The 24,174-nt window shown below is 40.8% G+C and overlaps 1 protein-coding gene across 2 annotated transcripts; it reads left to right on the forward strand.

Annotated features, from left to right (window-relative positions):
- The first annotated feature begins 436 nt into the window (after positions 1-436).
- On the forward strand, positions 437-23,132 carry Dclk3 (doublecortin like kinase 3). 2 transcript variants are annotated; one of them, XM_004857902.4, is made up of 4 exons: positions 450-2,621; positions 17,850-17,982; positions 20,106-20,273; positions 22,532-23,132. In XM_004857902.4, the coding sequence occupies exons 1-4, from the start codon at positions 885-887 to the stop codon at positions 22,723-22,725; spliced, it is 2,232 nt and encodes a 743-aa protein (XP_004857959.4). In that variant the 5' UTR covers positions 450-884; the 3' UTR covers positions 22,726-23,132. The 2 variants fall into 2 exon arrangements, with proteins under 2 accessions (XP_021094397.2, XP_004857959.4); XM_021238738.2 differs by lacking the exon at positions 20,106-20,273 and having other exon boundaries at positions 437-2,621.
- The last annotated feature ends 1,042 nt before the right edge of the window (positions 23,133-24,174 follow it).

Here is a 24,174-nt window from a genome sequence, read left to right on the forward strand (position 1 = left end):
ATTATGTCACTAATTAAATGAATTATAATAAAAATAGATATTAAGATTATAAATGCAGTACTGATAACTGGCAATTACTGTATGTGTCCTTACTGTGTGTGAGGCGCTCTGTTAAGTGCACTATAATCACTTTCTTATTTATTCTTCACAAAACTCTGGAAGGAACATATCATCATTTCTACCTTATGGATGAAACCACTGAAACATAAGTGATTTGTTCAACTTGGTGGCCACTCCAGAATTAAAATCTAGGTCTGTCTCAAACCCTGTAATCATAATCTCTTGCTATATTGTCTTACCTTGAATGAATTAAAGTATTAGCCAGGAAAACTCTTCTTGGCAAAGAGGTGGGTAAGATCTGAGTCCTTTAAAATTCCAGGATGTTCTCGCTCCATGTTGTTTCAGAGATACTTGAAGCTCAGCTTCCTTTGTGTTCACTGAATCAGGCCTTGCCTTGAGCAGGCTCCCAATGCGTGACCTATCTGGGTGGGGTGTGTGTGTGCAAGGCTCAAGGAGCCAACCTAGACCAATGCTGACTGTTCTGTACTGCAGGTCTCTCATTAAGGAGACTGGGGATCAGATCACAAGTATAAAGCTCCATCATTTCAAGCAGAGCTACAGAGACCATACTTATAAACTGTAATAGCAGACTAGTAATCTTTAGTAAAGTTTGCTAAAGCCTTTTGTAAATGGGCTCTTTGAACTCATCCTGACTTATATTCCATTGTCTTTTTCCTGTTGTAGGACATCGAGGCCTATGTGACAATTCTCTAAAATATTTAAGCTCTAAAATCACAGAGCGAAAGCTACAGGGCACCTGGCTGCCTGCTGGCCGAGGGAATCTAGAGAAACCACTCCCAGGCTCTCGTGGCTCTGTTGTGCCCATGTTCAGCCCTCAGAATGGCCTTCAATCAGTCCATTCTGAGAACAGCCCACTGAAGCCCAGGGTTGTGACTGTGGTGAGGCTGAGTGGGCAGCCCCTCCGTAAGGTCACCATGCTCCTCAACAGGCGGTCAGTGCAGACATTCGAGCAGCTCCTAGCAGACATCTCAGAAGCCTTGGGCTTTCCAAAATGGAAGAATGATCGTGTGAGAAAGCTGTTTAACCTCAAGGGTAGGGAGATCAGGAGTGTCTCTGATTTCTTCAGGGAAGGGGATGCTTTCATAGCTACGGGCAAAGAACCCTTGACATTGAAGAATATTCAGATGGCCATCGAGGGACTATATCCTAACAAAAACCGAGCCCTGACCTTGACTCAGCATAGCCATGCCCCTTCTCCAAGGCTGAGAAGCAGACTTTATAGCAAGGTTCTGAAAGGGGGCCACCACTGTGGGGAGATTGGGAGTGGCAGTGAGTCTGCCCAGAGCAAAGCAGTCATCAGGCATCAGGGAAAGTCCCCCGTGGAGCCTGCGCTGGAAGACAAGGTGAGGGCCTGGAAGAAGTGGGTGAGGGGAAAACAGGAGCCTGAGCCTGGTAGCAAGCTACCCAAAGAAACCACTCTGGAGGAGAGGCATGCGAGTGGAGAGAAGCACCTGGGGTTGGAGATTGAAAAGACTTCTGGGGAGATTGTCCGATGTGAGACATGCAGAAAAGAGCAGGAGTGCCAGCAGAGCTTGCAGAGGGAGAGGCTCTCTCTGGGGACCAGTGAGCTGGACATGGGCAAGTGCCAGAGGTATGATGTGGAGAAACTGGTGAGGGCAAGAAGCTGCAGGCGCTCTCCCGAGGCAAACCCTGCACGTGGTGGGGAAGGATGGAAGGGTGACAGCCATTGGAGCAGCCCCAGGAATCCTGTTCAAGAGCTGAACAGACCCAGCAAGAACACAGACAAGAAAGAGAACAGAGACCCAGAGAATCAAGCCAGCCATCTTCAGGGAGCAGCCACGACCAAGAAAGAGCTCATTGAAGTTCCTCCAGTGACAGAGGAGGGTCCCAGGGATATGAAGAAAGACATCAGGCATGTTTGCAAGAACAAGCATGGTGCCCGTCTTCTGAGAGAGCACCAGACTGAGCTGGATAAGCTCTCTAAAACCCAAGGGGAAGAAAAGGAGGCAGAGAAGGAAAAGAAGCCTGGTGTGTCAGGTGTGTCAGGAGGGAGGAGGATGACTGTCAGAGATGATACCCCTGCAAGGGTAGAGAAGGAGCCTAAGACCAGGCCAGAAGACAGCAAGCCAGAACGGTCCAGCAGCCGGAAGCTGCGGCCCACCGGCATCATCGCAGCAGATGTGGAGAAGCATTATGAGACTGGCCGGGTCATCGGGGATGGGAATTTTGCTGTGGTGAAGGAGTGCAGGCACCGTGAGACAAGGCAGGCCTACGCCATGAAGATAATTGACAAGTCCAAACTCAAGGGTAAGGAGGACATAATTGACAGCGAGATCTTAATCATCCAGAGCCTCTCTCACCCCAACATAGTGAAACTATATGAAGTATATGAAATGGAAACAGAAATCTACTTGATCATGGAGTATGTGCAGGGAGGGGACCTTTTTGATGCCATCATAGAAAGTGTGAAGTTCCCCGAGCCCGATGCTGCCCTGTTGATCATGGACTTATGTAAGGCCCTTGTTCACATGCACAACAAGAACATTGTCCACCGGGACCTCAAGCCAGAAAATCTCTTGGTAAGTCTTTGTTGCTATGGAAGAGGGTATTTTTAAAATATGGGCTAAAATAAATATTAATTGCTTTGTACTTTACATGCTAGGATATCACTTTATGCATTATTTTAACATACTTGTTCCAGTATTTAAAGTTTTGGTTACAGTTCATCACCATTTTGACTAAGTTATTGAAACATAAACCTTCTAATTTAAATGAAATGGAAAATGTTTCCTCATCTCTTGGAGAAAAATATGTCCCTCTTCCTCAAGTTCCAACCCAAGGTCTTGGGCGTGCCACACAGGAGCTCTAACACTGGGCCACATCCCCAGTCCGTATCTTTCTTTTGATGCTGACCATGTGAAGTTAATTTCTTGAATACTTGCACATCCTCTGGCCTAGGTATTAGGGGGGGTCTACTGATGGTGGCTTCCTCTCTCCACCTTTGTTTACCATCTGCCTTCTCACTGAGACCCTTCCTGGTGCCTTTTTAAAGATAATACTTTGCCGAGGAATTTAAAAAGTGCAGCCCTTCAGCATCCTGTGTGTGGAGTGAAGGAATGGTGCTGGACTCACATACTCTGTGTTCGAATCCTGGATTTCTTAGATACTTGCTCCAGGATAAGTCCTTCACTATCTGAGCTTTAGTTTACTCATTTCAAAGAAAAAATAGTAATAGTAATCTTGGGAGCTCAAATGCAGATTAAACGTGGGAAAGCAAAGCAGCCCCTAATAGCAGGAAGCCAGCCTGATACATAGAGTTCAGCAGTGGCATTCTCCTACTGGACAATTTCATGGAATACCAATGTCTGATAGGGCCACTCTGTGAAAATGATGGATCAAGACAAAAACAAGGCACTTTTATAATGTCCAAATGCATATAATAACAAGAGTATCATTTAAATCATTGCTTTATTCTTATCCTCAAATAAGAATTGATTCTCAATCATAGAATTACTCCCACTTCCTGACATTATCATGACAAACCTGTGCTTTCTTCAACTGCCCTCAAATCATCTATAATAGCCCAGATTTTATAACAAGTCCTTTGAACACTGTCTTACCTAGATACCAGATCCTAGTGATGTGTCTCCTGATGATTGCAAGTGCGCTCCTAGTGGTCTTCATCAGGACCTCACCCTGTCACCACCTGGAATCTTTATCCCACTTTATTATAGCTCCTATCACCATCTGATACATTCTATAGTTACTTTTCTGTCTTTCTTATCTCACTGGAAAGAATGTTCCATAACAGCAGGGACTTTGTTTTATTCAGACCATACCCCAAAACAGAACGATTTTGTCACATGGTAAACATTTAGTAAACATTAGTTGGATGAATAAGTAAAGACTATAGCATGCTGTCTGGGAAACAGCAAGCATTCCATCAGAGGCAGCGGCTGTCATTATTATTACATTAAAAACAACTCTGATATCAAGGTAGCTATTGCGAATAAGCACTCAAAGGCAGATTGCTGCAGACAAAGCAATAATGAATGGAGACCACGATTTCAGTGAGCCATGTTAGGTGTAGCAAGTTTAGCTGATTTCCTTTCATTTCCATGGCTCTAGACCCACCCTGCAAACATCATCCGAGTGCACTCATCTGTCTGTGAACTGCTCCCACAAGCGGAGTGAAACACAAAGCAAGGCAAGCTAATTATCTGGCAAAATGAGGTATACGTTGATTAAGTCAGGCAACCTGTTTTTCTCCAATTTCATAGAATTGGAGAAGCAATTTGGCTTGTTGCCTGAGTGGTCTGAATTACTCTGAAATAACACTCTCTTTGTAAATTTAATTTTTGCATTAGCTGGACTTCTTTTCCTTCTTTCACTCACTTTTTGATTACTTCTGTCTTTTGGAGTTGCGCTTAAGTGTTTTCCAGGTATGATGTGCTTATACTGTTTATTATGTCTGCTTTGGAATTGCAAATGGGGAAGTGTCTTTAGTGAGTCTGCTGTTTGTACTGAATTGTTTCAGCAGAAAAGATTCAGATAAGAGGACTGAATAGGTCCTATGAGCTGAACGTTTTGGACATCTGCCTACTAAAACATTCTAAAAGTTATACCCTTTTGGAAACTTATGGAATTAGATCATTTCCCCTAAAGGACTGTTTCCTTTTGGGAACAGTTAGCTTAGCTTATGTTTTCTAACAAAGTACTAGAGCCAGTCTGCTGCTTGGTTCATCTCCTGGCAAGAGCTGCTCTCACTTGTATGAAGAGGCTTACTACCAGCAATTTTTGAATGGAGAACCAGCCCCATGTTACATGATATGGAGAAGTTTGCTCAAGGAAGTAGAAATCTTGCAAGGAACATATTTGGTATGGTCAAACTGATGGCCTCTGAAAAGTTATTTGGCAATTCTTCATGGATTTAAATATCAGTATCTGTGTGCTTTGATGCAATAAAGTGCATGTGCATGTGTATGTGATACGGTGCAGCAAATTGCAGAGTAGCTTTAATTTTTAAGTCCCAACATATGAGTTGCATTATTTGTATTGATTCTAATTAACATTTAAATCTTTTGCTTTTTCCTGATATTGAAGAAAGCCCACCTTTTTTTCAAATAAACTTTTTTCTTTTATGGTGGTCTGGCTTCTTGAGAACAGAAAGCAATCCTTTGTACAATAGATTAATGTATTAGCTCTTCTGTGGTTAATTCGTCAGCTTGTTTTTATCAATATGGACAGGCATGTCACATTTATAAAACATGTTTGTCCTTTTTCTTGGTGAAAGTTCAACAGATTGTTATGTCAGGAGTCTAAATGTTATTGAATGCTTGGTTTCAGACAGAGAAGAAGATAATGTTAGGTTTGACAATTGTCTCATTTTCTGGGTTTAGAAAGATGCCATCTCTAAACTCACTGATGTGATAATTGCATTGCAAAGTTGTTTGGTCTTCTAAGATTTAACATTAATAAATATCTCTATGGTGGACTACTGGCCATTCAATTAATTAAATTAATATTCAATTAATATTCTTCAGTTTCCTTAATTTGTATTGTCAAACAAAAATTTTTCCCTTTAAGGAATGCGTGCAGTTTCTACTAGGACTTGTCTTTGCTAAGCTGAGGAACTTGTGATTATGTTAAAACTAACTTTCATTACATAGCTGATTTAACTGTTGCTGCTTTTAGAGACTTTTTGAATGTACTAAGAGTTTTAATAAATATAATGAGTTTATCATGTTTTAATCAACAGAAATATTTATATCTGATAATTAAGCCCTAGAGCAAAATTCCAGGCCTATACCACCAAGTTCATCTGTTTGTATTGATCACATTGCCTGATAAGATGTAACTGTTTTTCCCTAAGGTTTATTTAAACTCCTGAGATCTTGAAAAAAGAAATTTTAATTATGAGAATTTCCAGCTTGCAGAAAGATCGATGTTAATTGCTTCTTCTACCAGTATGTGTTTCCCTGGAGGTGTTGGAATATGCTTTGTGATACTGGCTGGGCCCTGGGGAAGGAGGAAAAGGAGCAAACAGGAGCCAGAAAAGTGATGATCAGACAAGCTCACACTGGGGGATAAGAAGTGGACAGGCCAGGCTATTTATAATGAATGCCAGAAATATTGTACCCAGCAGTGAAAGCTGGGTAAGTGGGCTGGGAGAAGAAACTGAAGAGATGAGCAGAATTATTTGAGAAAATCTTCTCCAGAATAAGAGGAAGATGGGTAGGATCTCAATCTCAAAACAGGGCTGAAAGGAATGATGTGGTGGGCAGGCTGATGTCCCTTAACTAACTTAGAGACACAGTGTTAATTTCCCCAATTCTTATCCACTACCCCCAGTGCAGGTGCTACAGCCCTGTAGTATTTGGAGCAGAGACCCTCAGAATCCAGGAGAAATGGTGGGGGTTGTGGGGACAGCTTGGTTGAGGACAAAGGTGGTACCCCTTTTGGTCTGGGGAATAGCAGATTTATCTAGATGTTTTGCTACTGAATATGGAAACTCTAGAAGGATGAAAAACAGCCAAACAGAGCCCTTGCCCACTTCCCTTTAAAGTAGACCAGTTTAATCATTTTGTTGATCTTAATTTCCTAAATTCTTTGATACACAAGATGGGTTCAATGATTATTGCTGGTAGTGGTTCTGTAATACATAATTTTCCCTGATGAGCAAGACTTCTCTTCTCTTCTACCAGCTCCAATTTCAATCTCCATTCCCCTTAGCTTCTAAGACAAAGGTGTCCAAGTATTAATGATCCAAATAGTCATGAATGTATTTATATGCCATTCACATTAATTAAAAATTGAAAGTAACTACAAAGCATATCTTGTTCGGTGATACGAACAAGAATTTCAATATCATGAAATCACTAAAGGGCTGGGGATTTAGCTCAGTGGTGCTGCTGCCTGCCTTGCAAGCAAAAGGTTCCAAGTTCAATCCCTGGTACCAAAAAAAAGAAAAAATAAAAAGACATGAAATCACTAAAGAAAAAGGATGATGACATAGGTCTTTATTTTAGGTCATTTAGTTTAAGTTACGGCAATCTCTTCTTGTCCTCTTAATGCTTTTTTAAGGGAGTGTTTTATTATGAGCCATTTGATGATCTAAGATTAAGTTTCTTAAGACTCTTCATATTGAAAATGTCTGTATTCTGAGAAAGCAGCTCAGTAAATCCCTTCTTCAGGTCTCCAGGATCCAAGGTCTAGTTATCTAATTGAAATTATCATGGAAACTTCAGGTTCAGTTTCATCTTCTTGCAGAAGTCTCATGTGCTATAGGTTACATGAGGGTAAGGAGCCATGGTAGCAGCAAAGGATGATAGTAGCTTGGTCTTGAGGAGTGCAGCGGAGGTAAATAGGGAGAATTGATTGGCCTAAGGGTAAAGGCAAGACTTGCCAATGGATATGTAGTTGATAAGGAAAGTGGACTCAAGAGTGATTGGTGTTTCTGGCCTTCAGCTGAGTCAGTTGTGGACCCATCTTTTTAATGGAGGAGGGTGATTTCAGTGTGATTATGGGAAGAGTGTTTGAGGTCAGGATTGAATGAAAAGTGGAAACTAGGTGGTGTGTATAAATAGGCCCTTGTTTCAGGTGTGTGTGTGTGTGTGTGTGTGTGTGTGTGTGTGTGTGTAGATCGTGGAAATGGTACAATAGCTGAAGGCAGATGTAGAGAAAATGAAAGTTGTATTAAATTGAGAGATGTGACTATCTTTACATGATAACTATCTATTTCATGGTATTGCTGAAATACAATACCCAGTAGCCTTATGAGGACCCATGGTAGATAACATAGCCTTTATCTCATTTTTACTTTTTCTTTACACTTACTAGTGGCTGGCATTAACCTATGCATATGAATATTGTTTATAAATAGGCTTCAAAACAGCAAGGACTTTGTTCATTCACTGCTGTACTTCACACACTGGGCACCCAATAGTATCTAATATTTGTTCAATTAATGTAAGCTGTTAATTCAGTAGAAAGAAGCTGGGGTGATATATAGACGCCAAAGGCATGTCACAGGCAAGTCCGATGACAGGTCCCAGGGAGCACCATATCCTCACTGATTTTTTCAGTCATTTAAAAAATTGCATCATTAAAAGAATTTTATTTTATTGGTACATTTTAGGAATATATAATGACATTCCTCACTGGAAATTTGCACCTTTACATAATCTCTCTTGGTTCTTATTTTTTACCCCTTCCCCTGTCCTCCCTTCAACCCCTCCATCCCTCCCTATTTACAAAGACTTTGCTTCCATTTTTTCATTTTCTCATATTAATTCCATTCCCTTCTTTCCTTTCCCCTATGCCTCCAAATTCTCCTTGCCCTTTGTCTTTTCTTCCTATTTCATATTATCTATTATACCTTTTAGTCCTCATTTACACATTCAGTTTCTCACACTAGAGAAACTATTCAATATTTACACATGTGTATCCTACTTATTTCATTTAAGAGTATTGCCTGAATGTGCATCCATTTAGCTATAAATGTCTCTAATTTTTCATTTTTTATGGCTGAGTAGTACTCCATTTTATATAAAAAAACACATTTTCTTTATCCAGTCTCCAGTTGATGGGCATTTGGGCTGTTTCCCAGTTTTAGCTATTACAAATGGTGCTGCTAGGAACATGGATGCCCATGTATCACTGTGGTATGATTCTTTTAATTCTTTGGGGAAGATACCCAGCAGGGAGATAGCTGGGTCAAATGGGACTTCCAGTCCTAGTTTTTTGAGGTATCTCCATACTGCTTTCCCCAGTGGTTGCACCAGTCGACACTCCCACCAGCAGTGGAGCAGGGTTCCTCTTTCCCCACAGCCCCACCAGCATTTCTTATTGGTTAATTTCATGATAGCAGCCATTCTTTCTGGGGTGAGGTGAAATCTCAGAGTTGTTTTCATTTGCATCTTTCAAATGACCAGTGATGTTGAACATTTTTTCATATGTTTATTTGCTACTTCTACTTCTTTGTCTGAGAAATGTCTGTTCACTTCAGATGCCTATTTTTGGATTGGGTCTTTAAATTTGGGAGGTCTGATTTTTAAAAGTTCTTTATAGATTCTAGATAGTAGACTTGCCTGAGGAACAGCAGGTGAAAATTTTTTTTCTCACATTGTGGGTTGTCTCTTCATTCTGTTGGTGGTTTCTCTTGCTGTGCAGAAGCTTTTTAGTAAGAAGAGATCCCACTTGTTGATTGTGCTAGTTCACAGGCAACTGAGGTTTTGTTCATAAAATCTTTTCTTACACCAGTGTCTTCAAGAGTTTTATCTAACCTCTGTTCCAGCCGCTTCAGCATTTCCGTTTTAATATTTAGATCTTTAATCCATTTTGATTTTAGTTTAGTGCATAGTGAGAGATACAGGTCTAGTTTTAATCTTTGGCTACTTGAAACTCAATTTTTCTAGCATCATTTATTAAAGAGGCTATCTTTCCTCCAGTGAGGGTGTGTGGCTCCTTTGTCAAAGAAGAGGTGGCTGAGTGTGTCTGGCATTGTTTCTGCATCTTCCAATCTGTTCCACTGGTCCTCAGGTCTGTTTCTTTGCCAGTACCATGCTGTTTTTGTCACAATAACTTTGTAGTATAGTTTCAAGTTGGGGTTGTAATACCCCCTGCCATGTCTCTGTTACCTAGAATTGCTTTTTCTATTCTGGATCTCTTCTTGTTCCAAATGAATTTGGGATTGTTTTCTCAAGGTCTGTGAAGTATGCTGCTGGGATTTCAATTGGGATTGCATTGAATCTATATAGCAATTTTGGAAATATGGCCATTTTCACTATGTTGATCCTTCCTATCCAGGAGCAGGGGATGTCTTTCCATTTTATGATATCATCTTCAATTTCTCTTTTCAGAGTGCTATAGTTTTCAGAGAAGAGGTCTTTGATTTCTTTTGTTTGGTTGATTCCTAGGTATTTCAGTTTTTTGGATGCTATTGTGATAGGAATTGTTTGCCCTATTTCTCTCTCAGTGAGTCTGTCATTCATGTAGAGGAAAGCTGTTGATTTTTGTGTTTTGACCTTGTATCCAGCTAGTTTACTGAATTTGGTTATTAAGTCTAGAAGACTTTCGGTGGAGTTCTTGGGGTCTTCTATATAGAGTATCATGTCATTTGCAAATAATGACAATTTGACTTATACATTTCCTATCTTTTTTCCTTTTATTTCTTTTTCTGGTCTAATTGCAGTGGCTAATGTTTCCAAAACTATATTGAACAAGAGTGGTGATAGTGGACATCCTTGTCTTGTTCCTGATCTTAGTGTGAAGGATTTCAGTTTTTGACCATTTATTATGATACTGGCTGTTCGTTTTTCATAGATGGCTTCTATCAGATTGAGGTAGAGACTGTCTGTTCCAATTTTTTGTAGGATTTTTATCACAAATGCATGTTGGATTTTGTCAAATGCTTTTTCTGCATCTATTGAGATGATCATATGCTTTTTGTCCTTGGCTCTATTGATGTATTGTATTACATTTATTGATTTGCATACATTGAATCATCCCTGAATCCCTGGGATAAATCCTACTTGGTCAGGGTGTAGGATCTTGATGATCTTCTGCATTCTATTTGTCAGTATCTTATTAAGAATTTTTGCATCTATGTCCATTAGTGAGATTGTCCTATAGTTCTGTTTTTTAGTTGGGTCTTTCTCTGCTTTGGAGATCAAGGTGATGCTTGCTTCCAGGAATGAATTCGGGAGTATTGCTTCCCTTTCAATTTCACTGAAGAGTTTAAACAGTAGTGGCAGTAGTTGCTGTCTAAATATTTTGTAGAATTCAGTGTTGAAGCCATCAGGACCTGGGATTTTCTTGGTTGGTAAGTTTTTAATTATGTTTTCAATTTCATTGTTTGATATTGGGTTGTTTAGAATTTTTAGGTCTTCTTCGTTCAACTTTGGTAATTCATACTTATCTAGGAATCTGTCCATTTCTTCTGTGTTGTCCATCTTATTGGCGCATAGGTTCTGGAAGTAGGTATTGATGATCCTCTGGATTTCTGCTGGGTCTGTTTTAATTTTACCCTTTTCATTCCTAATTGCATGGATTTGGGCCTTTTCTTTCCTTTTCCTGATAAGGTTGGCTAAGGCTTTTTCAATTTTGTTTATTCTTTTGAAAAACCAACTCTTGGCTTCATTGATTTTTTGTATCGTTCTCTTAGTCTCCATTGCATTGATTTCTGGTTTGATATTTATAATTTCCTCCCTTGTATGAGCTCTGGGTTTGTCCTGGTCTTCTTTTTCTAGAAGCTTGATGTTCAGTATCAGGTGGTTTCATTGGGCTCACTCTGCTTCCTAATACGCGTATTCACTGCTATGAATTTCCCTCATAAGACTGCCTTCATTGTGTCCCATAGATTCTGATATGTTGTATTGTCATTGTCATTTAATTGAAGGAACTGTCTGATTTCTTCTTTAATTTCCTCTATGATCCATTGGTTATCAGAAGTGTGTTGTTCAATTTCCATGTGTCTATGAAAATTTTGCAGTTTCTTTTGCTATTGATCTCTGATTTCATTGCACTATGTCTGATAATATACAGGGGATAACTTCAATTCCTTTGCACTTACTTAAATATGTTCTATGAGCGAGTATGTGGTCTATTTTGGATAACAACCCATGTGCAGCTGAAAAGAACGTGTATTCTGGTTTTGGGGGGTGGAACACTCTCTAAACACCTGTTAAGTTCATTTGTTCAAGAGTTTGATTGAGTTCTAGTATTTTGTTGCTTGTTTTTTGTCTAGTTGATCTATCTATTTGTGAAAGTGGGTTATTGAGGTCCCCCACTACTATTGTATTAGTGCTTATATGATTTTTCATGTTCATTAGTATTTGTAGTTGGGTGCACTAGTGTTTGGTGCATGGATATTTATGTCATCTCTTCCTCTTGGATTGTTCCCTTTACAAGGATGTAGTGTCCTTCTTTGTCTCTCTTAATCAGTGTTGGTTTGAAATCCACTTGATCTGCCAAGAGGATAGCTACTCCCGCTTTATTTTGGGTTCCTGTCGCCTGGAGTATTGTTTTCCACTCTTTCAGTCTATGAATTTCTTTTTGAATTAAGTGTGTTTCTTGTATGCAACATATGGTTGGATCTTGCTTCTTGACTCATTCTGCCAGTCTGTTTCTTTTGATTGGTGAGTTGAGACCATTAACATAGATGGTTATAACTGATACATATTGACTCAACATTGTCATGACTTTTTCTTTTTGTTGGCTTCTCCCCCTTTCTGTTTAATATCTTGTCATGCCTGATGGATTCATTCTGCTGAGCTTCCTGGGGTTGTGATCCTCGTCTTTTCCTAGGACATTGTGTAAAATATTTTGGAGTGCTGGTTTGGTATTCATGAAGTTCCTAAGGTGCTCTTTGTCATGAAAGTATCTTATTTTTCCATCAACTTTGAAAGATAATTTTGCAGGGTACATCAGTCTGGGTTCAGTACGTCACTCCAAGCTCTTCTTGCCTTGAGGGGTTGCATTGAGAAGTCTGCTGTGATTCTGATGGGCTTTCCTTTGTATGTGATTTGTTTCTTTTCTCTAACTGCTTGTGAAACTTTCTTCTTCTGTTGGGTTTCTGGAGTCTTAACAATTATATGTCTATGTGTAGATTTTTTTTTGATCATGGGTAGCTGGAGTCCTATAAGCCTCGCTTATCTGTGAGTTATTTTCCCCTGGTTGGGAAGTTTTCTTTCATTACTTCTGTGAACAGTTTTTTTTTTATATCATCTGCTCTCTCTCCTGTTTCTTCATTGACTCCAATCAGTCTTATGTTATTCTTCTTTGCATCGTCTAGCAGCTGCTGGATTGATTTCTCGTGGTCCCTTACAATTTTAAAGCAGTTTTTTTTCCTGGTCACTAATTGCAGTCTTATCGTTTATATCTGAAATTCTGTCCTCACATTGGCTTATTCTGCTGCATAGACTTTCAGTGAAGTGTTCAATCTCCTGGAAAGCTGTTTGCATCTGTTTTATGGATTCCATTTGTTTCCTATGTTAAGATTCCATCATGTTTCTGAGCTCCTCTCTAGATTTATCAATCATGTCTTGCACTATGGGCACAATCTCTGCTGTTATCTGATAAATTATTTCTGATTTCATTTTTTCCAGATCCTCTTTTGTTGCCAGGTGGTTGAGTATCAGATTGTTCCATCTTGTTTCCCTTTGGGGTTGTTGTAGGTGATATGGAAGTCTGGTTTTGAGGCTTGTTTACGTGTCTTCTCATTTCATCGGGGGTGGGGGAATGCTCCTGCCACCATGCAGCTCACCTCCTCTGCACTGGGAGCAGTGGCATGTCGACCCAGAAGCCTCCTCCTCTGCGCTCAAAATGACATTATTTTTTACTATTTAAATGTCAATTGATTTTGGGCACTGTCTTTTTAAAGTGATTTGGTTTCTAAGATCATCTCAATCCTATGGCCAGTTGATAACGAACCTTAAAAGGAAAAGGTGCAACGAAGTGTGAAGGATCAAGTAAGAAGTTAGCCAAAACTGAATAAACTTTACCCATGTCTTAGTTTTTAAGGTAGCACTTGGTCTTTGATTATACTCTGCTGCCATCATCTGTTCACAGATGAAACAATTGTAAGCTCATATTTATTTTGATACACTGTTGAAGGATGGAGTAGAGCCTAAATTATTTAGAAAAATTCCTCTTGAGAATTTGAGAGTATCCAGAAGGTTATCTGGATGCTTATGTAAATAGTACAAATCATCTGGACTCAAAGGACATTTTAGAGTGGCTGGAAAGAGGGAGATAGAGGCAGACAAATAACCCTCATTACAATGCTGAGTGAAGCAATCTCTGGCACCCTTTCAGTTAGAGATATTGAAACCAGAGCCCAGCAGGAACATGACCCAGAGCAGTGAGTTCAGATAAATCATAAAGTAAGGTGAGGGCAAGGTCAGGGAGTTCCAGGCAGAACCTCCACCAAATCTAGGAAAGCCTGTGATGGCTTTCTGAGGTAAGGACATTGAAGTGTGATATTTAGTGGGGTCTTTTGGCTACCTTGATGGCCACCCAATGCCATGTCAGCTGAGAGTCCTGAGACCCACTGCCTTGATTGAATCATACCTGGTGTGTGATGTTCAGCTCTGGGCATTTGGGTCAAAACAGGCATTGATGATGTGGGATCATTTATCTAGAACTTTACTGTGCACATCATGAACATCTTACAGAAAGGTTGATTTTGGTTCAGTGGGTCTGGGATAGCTGAGATCTCTAATCAGATCCCAAATGATGTTGATGGTCCTTGTCCTGGGGCCATGCTCAGAGTAGAGAGGAAAAAGAGAGGGTTGACAGTAGGAAATCAGGTCCTACAAGGATTAGTTGAGGATGCAGGGATGCCACCTCAGGGAAGTAAGAGGGCAAGCTGGAGCAACATGGTACTTGTTTCCCATCTTTGGAAGGGATGTTACCTTATTCAATGTCACCCCACAAGGAATTTTAGAAAACAAGGGCAGCATGGGATTCTGAAGCAACGTGGGATATATCTCACAGGTTAAGCTAGCTGTAAATGGTAGGAGCTGCCTCAAGTTGTTGTGGAGGCTTCAATTTTGAGATTTCATTCAGAGTTGAATGACAGTATGTAGAAGGATATTTTAGACAAATTTCCTGTTTGGGCAGAAGTTTGAATTTGGTGGTCACTGAAGCCCCACAGAATCTAGGAGGAAGAATTGTTTAGGAGGAAATTACTCATTTAAATTCAAGGACTAAAACAGGAAGTGTTCTGAAGCCAAGAATGTGAGATGTGTATTGCAAGACAAAACCAAACCAAACAACTCATACAGTCAGTATGAGACCTTAAATGTAATGAAGCTGCATGTGTAGGTGAAACAAATGGCAGGACTGCAGAATATTAAATAACTCCTGCCAACAGAAACTGGAGGCAGAAGAATTAAGAACAATTCTGGGAAGGGACAAACCCACCCCCCGCCGCTGATCTTGACCCTCCAGGGCCCTGGTCATACAGTAGCTGATGCTCCACGGTGATCCCAAGACCCCAAGACTGGAAGGAAAAGCTGAACAAGAGGAGGCAAAATAAAGGTTAGAAAGGCCCATAACATAACTTAAAAACAGAGTTGGTATTTTGAAAATGTATCCATCACCATCTGGAAATTTAATATAATCAGATTTCAAAGGAAAAGCCCGAGTTTTCAAAACATTTCATTTGCTACTCCTATCTCAGCATAACCAGGTTTTAGAATTGAAAGTTTCCACAAGCAAGGGAATATTTCAGTTATTTTTGATAGGAATACACATCTTATTTTGTTGTATTCAATTGGCCAAATGCTCTTAATGCTGATATTTTGGGTGGGAATATTTACAAATATTTTTGAGGGACATATTTTTTTTTTTAGCAGTTACCCAGCAAATGTGGTTAATGGAGATGATCCATCTGGTAATTGTAGGCACCACACTATTTTGTTTTCCTTCCCTTCCAAGCTAGATTTTCTAGCCTAAATTATTCTGTTGTTCCTTGTGGGCCATGTCTGTATCTGTATGCAGTTCAAGCAGAATTGTATGTTAGTTCTAAATCTATGACTTTCCATTTGGTTAGGTCAGTAGTAGGGACACGGACTAGTCCAGCGGTGACTGAGCTTCAGTAATTAAGACACAGGCTACTTATTCAGGTGCCAGCTGGCTGGCAGGAACTAAAGTAAATGCAGAGAACTTACTCTGGCAAGAGAGACTGAGAGATGCTCTTTCATCCTGTATTGCTGGATATGGCCAATGGCTCATGGGGCACAGGGAGAACCAGAGTTCCCCCACTGCCTTCCTACCCCCAGGTGCTGGTGGCAATGTTGGAAATGTTTGGCTCAGTTTCAGGAGATGTGTGAGGGTGTGTGCCTACAGACAAATTGATAATTTTTGTTACAGCTCTGGTGGCACCAATGAATCTTGTACTTGGATAAAATTTCCCACCTTTATTCCAGTAAGTTCTCACATTAACTGTTTAGTTCACCTTTACTCCAAACAATCAGTTGTTAAGATGAGATATGGGACAATCATTGCTTGATCTTACTTGAGTAGGTACTAACTAGTATTGAAGGAGGCCAGAGATTTGATTTGTGCCTGGTTAGCTACCTTTTCCTCAGAGCAGAAACTGCTTCCATGGTGTAGTGGTACCAGTGCATCCTGAACTTGCAGTAAGATGTGCTGGGTGTGTTCCCCCAACTCCTTCCTCCTTTCCTTTCTTTCCTATGTGAAATATAACATACTTTTAGTTTTATTATTCCTTGCACAGGGACCTAAATACTTGTTACACTTACCTGAGATATGTTTCCTTCAGTTTAAGAACCAACATTGCTTAACAATCATCATTTTATATGCAAGTACCTTGAGGCTGAATGGGGGTTTGCCATTCACTTGGAAGTGGGAACTGGTTTAGCAGAGATCTGAGAGGCAATCACCTGGACTTGTTCAAGGAAATGAGACTCAGGTGGAATAAGTTTGATGATGTCAAGGAGGGGATTCATTAAGACTGTGTTTCTTCAGAATGAGGGTAGTCTCTACTATAAAAAATGACCATTTCTACCCTTCCCCATAGCCTGGTGCAAGTCCTAGGCAAATTGAGACAATTTGTCACTGGCGAACACTTTTCTAGGTAGATTGCAGACATTAAATGGAACTTCTGGCACAAGCTTATTTGCTGGAAGTTATCACACCCCTTCATCCTCTTTTTAAACAAATAATGAAACAGAGGCTGAGCTGGGTAAAGAAATGTGTCCAAAGCCATCAGTTGCCAGTCTTGGAGTTGAAATTACTCAAGAGGCATCTTCTAGTTCTCACCAAAGCCAGTCTATGCTCAGAGTGTCATTGATCCTTGTTCTAACTCAGTGCTGTCCAATAGGACATTCTTCCATGTTCTGTATTTTTTCTGAGAGATGTGAAAGAAACATCTTCCTCTGAACTGAAAGGGTGCTTATTTCCCCTAAAATGGCTCAGATAAGTCCAGCTTGGTGAGTAAATGAGTTGATTATGGATTACTTACAAACCAATGGAGGACTTATGGGGTGCACTGGTGAAGCCACCCCTCCATTTGCTAAGTTGCTGGTTTTATATAACTCTTACTAAAACAGTCAAAAGTAGGATCAAGGAAAGAAGAGTCCTTGGAAAAAGGTACGTGTACTCCACTCCCATCCCATCCCATCCTTGTTGGGAACTCTGCCGGCCTCAGCAAGCACTGTCAAGGCACTGTGGTGGATGAGCAGGTTGTGCTTCAGTCTAGCACACAGCCTCAGCACCCAGTGAGAGCCCTCCAGACAGCTAAGCAGCGGCCCATGACAGCATGGTGTTATACTGTATTGGCTGGGGTTTTGAAGACTTCTCCCTGCATGCAAGATGGAAATATTCCCTCTCTGCACTGTCCAGTATGGTAGCCACAAGTCACAGGAGGCTGTTGAGCACTTGACACGTGCCTAGCACAGTGGAGAAACTGATTTTCATTAACAAACTTAAATGGCCACCTGTGACAATATAGATTGTACAGTAAATCTAAGTTTGGGGGCTGGGGATTTAGCTCAGTGGTTTCGCCGCCTGCTGCACAAGCTCAAGGACCTGAGTTCGATCCCCAGTACTGGAAAAAAAAAAAAAGAAAAAGAAAAAAAAAAGTCTAACTTTGGTTCTTTCATTGACAATGTGAGCAGTTGTTTCTGAGGTCAAGTTGGATTTGTCACCACTGGGCTAAACCGTAAGCTGCTGTAAGTTTATTGTTTGCTTATCTTGACTTTGCATGCCAGTTGTCTTATTAGTGTTCCTCTTTGTTCTCATTACAATTTTAATGGTTTGGAAATTTTGATTTCTTACAGGTTCAGCGAAATGAGGACAAGTCTACCACTTTGAAACTAGCTGATTTTGGCCTTGCAAAACATGTGGTGAGACCTATATTTACTGTATGTGGGACTCCAACTTATGTAGCTCCTGAAATTCTTTCTGAGAAAGGTAAGTGCTGCACATCACTCTGTGGTGCTCTGGGTCACCTATTAACAAATGTCTTATTTTTAATATTTTGTATTTTTCAATATGGAGCAATTAAAAAATCTCAGAGTTATAACTAAGGTTTCAACCTAGATTGTAATGCAAATATTTGAAGCAGGCTTCCTTGACCAAAGTGCAAGAACAAAAGCCTGAGAACTTTTTCCTCATCAATTGTTAGGAAAAAAGAGGAACAAAAACACAAGCTCAACAGTCAGGATGGGTTTATTTAGAACAAACCTAAGAGGGACTGCCCTGGCACTTAGACCAGACCAGTGACTCTTGTACAGGCTTTGAGGTCTTTTATAGGGTTGTGAACACAAGGTGGGGGGACTGTGAGGGCAAAGGTTCAAAATGGGGCTCTGAGGGAGGTCTTCAGTTGAACATGTAGTTCTGAGACTTGTCAAGAAGGTGGCTAAACCAATGAGATACTGAGCTTCTCAGGGTTACCAGCATGGACAGCTAACCATGGACCTGAGTGGGGTCAAGAGTTCTGGCATGAGAAAATGAAGGAGGGGTCAGCAGAGGGCTCAGCCACCTGAGAAAGGGAAGAAGATCAGGAAAGTGCAATGACACAGAGGCCAACAGCAGATTTCAGGAAGACAGAGAAGCCAAGCAGAACCAGTACCCTTCAGGAGAACTGCACAGATGGCATCAAAATTGGCCAGCAGGAGCTAGGCATGATGGTGCACAGCACACCTGTAATACTACTCTAGCATTCTTGAGACTGAGGTGGGAGGATTACAAGTTTGAACACAGCCTGGGCCACTTAGTGACTTAGAAAGATCATATCTCAAAAATGAACAAACAAAGAGGGGAGATATAGCTCAGTGTGAAGGCCCTGGGTCCAATCCCTAATACTGGGAGAAAAAAGCCAAAAGAGTTCATTAATGACTTATTCCTTTAATATATTCTTGGTGATTTTTGCTTTGAAAAACTGAACTCTGGGGCTTAATGATGAGCATCTAACTTCCATATTATAGCTGCCAAGTGTTTTCCTTTCCTATAGTTAAAAAGTTAGCATATGAAAATGTATATACCCTGTTACAACTTTTTGGGGGATGATTGTGATATGTATCAAAAACTTCACTGTATATTACTTTGTACATTTTATTTTTAGAAAGTTACTTCAAGAAATAATCAGATGTGCACAAATATTTCATATATAAGGATACTCATCAGAAAATTTCTTACAGTTGCAAAAAATTAAAATAAAAACTGAAACCACAACACAGGGGATTCTTTGTGTTGAAGGGAATACTGATATATGTTAGAAATCGTGTTTGTGAAGAATTTTTCTATATTCTTCATAGGAATTCTTATGTGGGAAATGTCATTATATGACATTACATGAATAAAATAGGAAATAAAATGTGTATAATGTGATCCTAATTTTGTTTTTAAAAGCACATCTATGTGTGTTTTTATGTATGTATGTGTGTGGTCCACTCATGCAGGAGACACAGCTAGTAAATATCGGTCTTTTAATTATCATTAAAAACACCAGTAAATAGTTTTCAAATGAGAAAGAAGGTGATGAATAGATTGGAAGCAGACTGCTAGTGTAGACCAGGGCTTCTCAAATGATTTCAGGTATAGGGCCAGGTTTTCAAATTTCCGCTACAGTGTGCACTTGTACATGGTCTTGCTGCATGTGGCTAGAATGCAGCTCATGCTGCAGGCAGCATTTGTCAACACCTGAACTAATCTATGCCTTCTGGGCATACACATACATGATGGTGTGTCCATCCATCATGGACTTGAATATCATAGCCATATCATATTGCTGTAAGTTTCCAAACATTTGTTTTCAATTTCTGTGCTAGTTTTTCACATACTGGCAAGATCATAGCAGAGCGGTTCCTTGGCTAGCCTGAGGAAAACTGGTGTAGACTCCTTTTTTGGAGAAGTTGGCACTAGGGGAAGGGTAGTTGGTAGTAATGCCTACCATACATTTGGAAGTGCCTTTTGCTTACCGAGGGCCTTTATAATTTAGAATTCTTTAGAACAACAGTTCTCCATCATTTATTCTATCACAGTTGACCCCACCTGCTCTCAGGTTTGCTGTGTCTCTGCCTCTGTTTGTGCAGGTTATGGTTTGGAAGTGGACATGTGGGCTGCAGGTGTGATCCTCTATATCCTCCTATGTGGCTTCCCTCCCTTCCGCAGCCCGGAGAGAGACCAGGATGAGCTCTTTAACATCATTCAGCTGGGCCGCTTTGAGTTCCTTGCCCCTTACTGGGACAATATCTCTGATGGTGAGATCTATATTTCCTTCTGCAGGAGAGGAAAGGAGGTGGGGCTGAAATACCTTCCTGGTTCTGACCACAAAGCAGGTTTTCAGATGTGTGAAAAGCCACACAGAGGGTGCCTGACATGGAGCTGAACTGCAACATGTCCCGCCTCAACCTTTATTTCCTCAGCAGCTTCATGGAGGTAGCACTTCCAAAGCATGACTTAATCTGAGATTTAAAGTAAAGATCTAACTACCAGTTACAGTCACCAAATGCTTTTCTTTAAAGAACCTCAGAACTAGAAAATATCAGAAACAACTCTCCTTTGGAAAGAAAAGGCCCATCTTATATATAGAAATGTTTGTGAATAAAATAGACTGAAAAATGGTTAGGTACATGTGAATAATCAAGAGTCCTGGGGCTTACTTGGAGCATGGGGGCTCTGCAAGGTGAGATGAAGATCCCCATTACTTGCATGGTCCTCCTCCCTTTCGGCCCTCAATTCTATTTGATTCTAAATGGAATCTTTCCCTTGTCTCTACTGTTTTGTTTTACTACATATTGCCCTTGCAAAATTGAGAACTAGCTACTTTGGGCTTTTGAATCTTTGAATCTTTAGCTTAAAACATAAGAGTGATGGCGCCACATTTCCCCTAAACATGCTATCTGTAATTGGTTCATGAATTTCTCCCATCCCCAGCCTCTGTCTCCTTGCTGAGATTGGGGGCTAACAAGGGAAGGAGAGGCATGGCTTGCTGAAGATAGAGTGAGAATCTTGAGGTGGCTATATCAGGAACAAGTTGGGAATTGAAGGAAAAAGCATCATTGTGGAAAGTCCTTTCCAATATTGTCCTTAGTTTGGGCATGATTGGCCCCTATTCTGGCCCCATGCCCTAGAGGGCCCTGCTCTTTACACTATCCCCACAGGGTGAGCAGACAGTAGGCCCACAGGGATGTGCCCCCACCTGCCAGAGCCCAGCTTCCCTCTTTTAGACCACTCTATCAGAACCTCCGAATTTCTTATCCAAATGGCACAAGCCATTGCACCAAAGGGTGAGAATGGGTGGGGTGGGTGGTTGGAGGGCATAGAGAGAGCTTGGAATGGGGTGCCTGGTGAGGTCCACATACATGTATGAGAGCCTGAGAATTATCAGCTTCAATCTGGTTTTCCAGCATCTGAGTCCTCTGAGGACCTTGAAGGAGTGATACTGGTGATGGGGCCCGGGCACTTGTGGGTAGAATTTTCCCGGCTTAACTGGGTGGTTTTGGAGGAGAAATCTCGGAGCTCCTGTGCTCAAGTGGTGGCTGGACAGTGGGTGTGGGGAGGGGATGATTGGTGGGTGAGCAGCTGATCTTGAGCAAGAGGCATCCCTGAATAAAGGCAAAAAAGTGGATTTTTTTTTCTTGTGTATGTCTTTATTTTCTTATGTTGTATTTTTTGAGACAGGGTCACAATATGTAGTTCAGGCTGATCTTGAACTTGTTATGTAGCACGAGCTGGCCTCAAACTCAAGGCAACCCTTCTGCCTCAGCCTCCTGAGTGCTGGGATTACAGGTGTGCACCACGGTGCCTGGTTACCTGTGCATTTCTTGAGTGATTGGAAGAGCAGACTCCATGAGCCAGGCTGGGAGAACCAGCAGGCCAGGGAGGGACAATTTCTCCTCTCCACTGCCACCTGGCTCACCAAATATTACCACGTCTCTCTAGAATAAGCCATGGTCCTGGGAAGAAAATAAGATTAAATTTGAATTTGTGTTATTTAACACTTAGATTTCTTTACAAATTCATCTGTTCAATTTTGTCTACATGTAGACATATTTATCAACTTAAGAAGAGTAAAAATACTTGTTAATTTGCGTTAAAATGTTAAAGTATGTTGAGCTATGACGTGTAGCCTCCATTTGTTTTCTTGCTGTGGGTTCCTGGATGTTAGGTGTGGCCCTGACACTGTGATTCTAGAGAAATGAACAGATATATGTACTCTAGAGCTGGGCTGTCCAGCATAGTACCCTCTGGCTACACATAGCTAAATTTAAATGTGGATTCTTTCAGAGAAAATAAAATAAAAAAATCCAGTCCCTCAGTCTCACTAGCCAGATTTCAAATTCTCTATAGTCACATGTGGATAGAGCAGGTCTAAAATGTTTCCATTTTGGATTGGATTGCACTGCCCTAGAATAGGAAAGAACATGGATGTGTGTGCTCTTATTTCATGCATGGAGAGGGAAAATTCAGAAGCACCTGTATTTACTACATTCCCCCCTTCCTCTCACTCCCACAGCTGCCAAAGATCTGGTAAGCCGGTTGCTGGTGGTAGATCCCAAAAAACGCTACACGGCTCACCAGGTTCTTCAGCATCCCTGGATTGAAACGACTGGAAAGATTAGCAAGGTGAACCTACAAAAGGAAGTATCGTCCAGCAGTGAGGGCCACATCCGGAGCCAGCACAAGAGGGTTGCAGAGCAGGCATCATAGTCACTGCCTTGGGCATCTGTTCAGCTCTAATTCTGCTTCAGGATGGAGAAACAAATGGAAGTCTGGAAGAGAAACAGTCAGAGAGGCTTCTGCACATAATTGGAGAATCAGGAGAGATGCACAATGTATTTTAAAACATATTTAAAAAATAAACTGAGTCATAATGTTAAATGTAATGTATTTCTAGATTTGTATATTTAATTCCTTTAATACAATTTTGTTGTTTTTCTGGAAAGAGTTGTCATCAGTGAGGAATTTTTGGTAATCATGATGTGTTTTGCTTCCTCCTTATCATCAAGTTCATAATGTACTACATGAGTGGTGCTTACTAGTGTCTAAACTTCCCCATAAAATTATTAAGGTGAATCATGGTTTTTCTGTGTTAATAAAATAAGCTCTGAATAACAGAGGTGGATCTGTATTCTGATTACTTCTTAATGTTAATGATGAGAGCTGGGGAATTATATTTCAGATATGTCTCCCAAAGCCAGGATGACTACATGTGAGTGTGGTGGACACTTGGTTATAATTGACAAGATCTGTTTATATTTTGGATGTGTCAGTGAAGGTCTCTAGCATTTCATTGTGACCCCAAATTAGATCTGGTGGCGATCTGAAAAATGGAAAGAAGAAATATTGAATCATTCTTGCCTCTGCAGTGATCAGTTGTACTGTTTTCCCATCTCATTATCCCTGAGCCTGAGTCACTTCTACATGAAGTCAGGCACTTGGACAGAGTCTGGGTTAACACCTTCAGATCACAAGGGAGCCATTTATATCACTAACTTATCAGAGATACAGTAAATGGATTACACAGGGGGCTTGAAGGAACCCCAAGTTTGGGCACATTCCCATCTGCAGGGTACAAACACAGAGGGAACAGAACAGATGTTCCAGATTTCAGATGACTCTGAGAGTGCATGAGTTGCAAGCAGAACATATCCTGATATTGTCCACATTGACCTTTCCACGTTATGTGTAACCTGGTTAGTAGGCCAAAGAGAGGCTTCTCACCCATCCTCTGCCTTCTCTATCTGTTTTGGAGTCATCTAGGTGGAGAAGTATATGAGTCAGGAAAACAAGAGCAGTATTAGAGAATTTGGTAGAAGAAATTCTTTGAATGGGTATTAGAGGCTGGAAGAAGCAGAAAGGAGGCTCTGCAGTACTTTAGAGATAGTAAATAAAGAAAGTCGCTTCCATTTCTAGGTAGAGAGCCAAGGGAAGAGGTTGGTGTTATTAGAACCTAGAAGCTTGGGGAGTGAACTCCTTGTAGTGGATATTACAATGTGCCACTTAGATCTTCCTTCAGAGCTGAAGGGAACAAGGTGCTTGGGGTGTTGCTGTCTGACAGCCCTCAGCTGTACAGGAATTGCCCACAGCTGGGGATAGCTGGTTCACAGATCCTTCCTGGGACATGCCACATCCAATAACTCATCTGTGTAGGGGATG

The sequence above is a fragment of the Heterocephalus glaber genome, unplaced genomic scaffold (genome assembly GCF_053883595.1).
Source record: "Heterocephalus glaber isolate CG9 unplaced genomic scaffold, H.glaber_assembly_v1.0 deba00001472, whole genome shotgun sequence".
NCBI classification, from domain to species: domain Eukaryota; kingdom Metazoa; phylum Chordata; class Mammalia; order Rodentia; family Bathyergidae; genus Heterocephalus; species Heterocephalus glaber.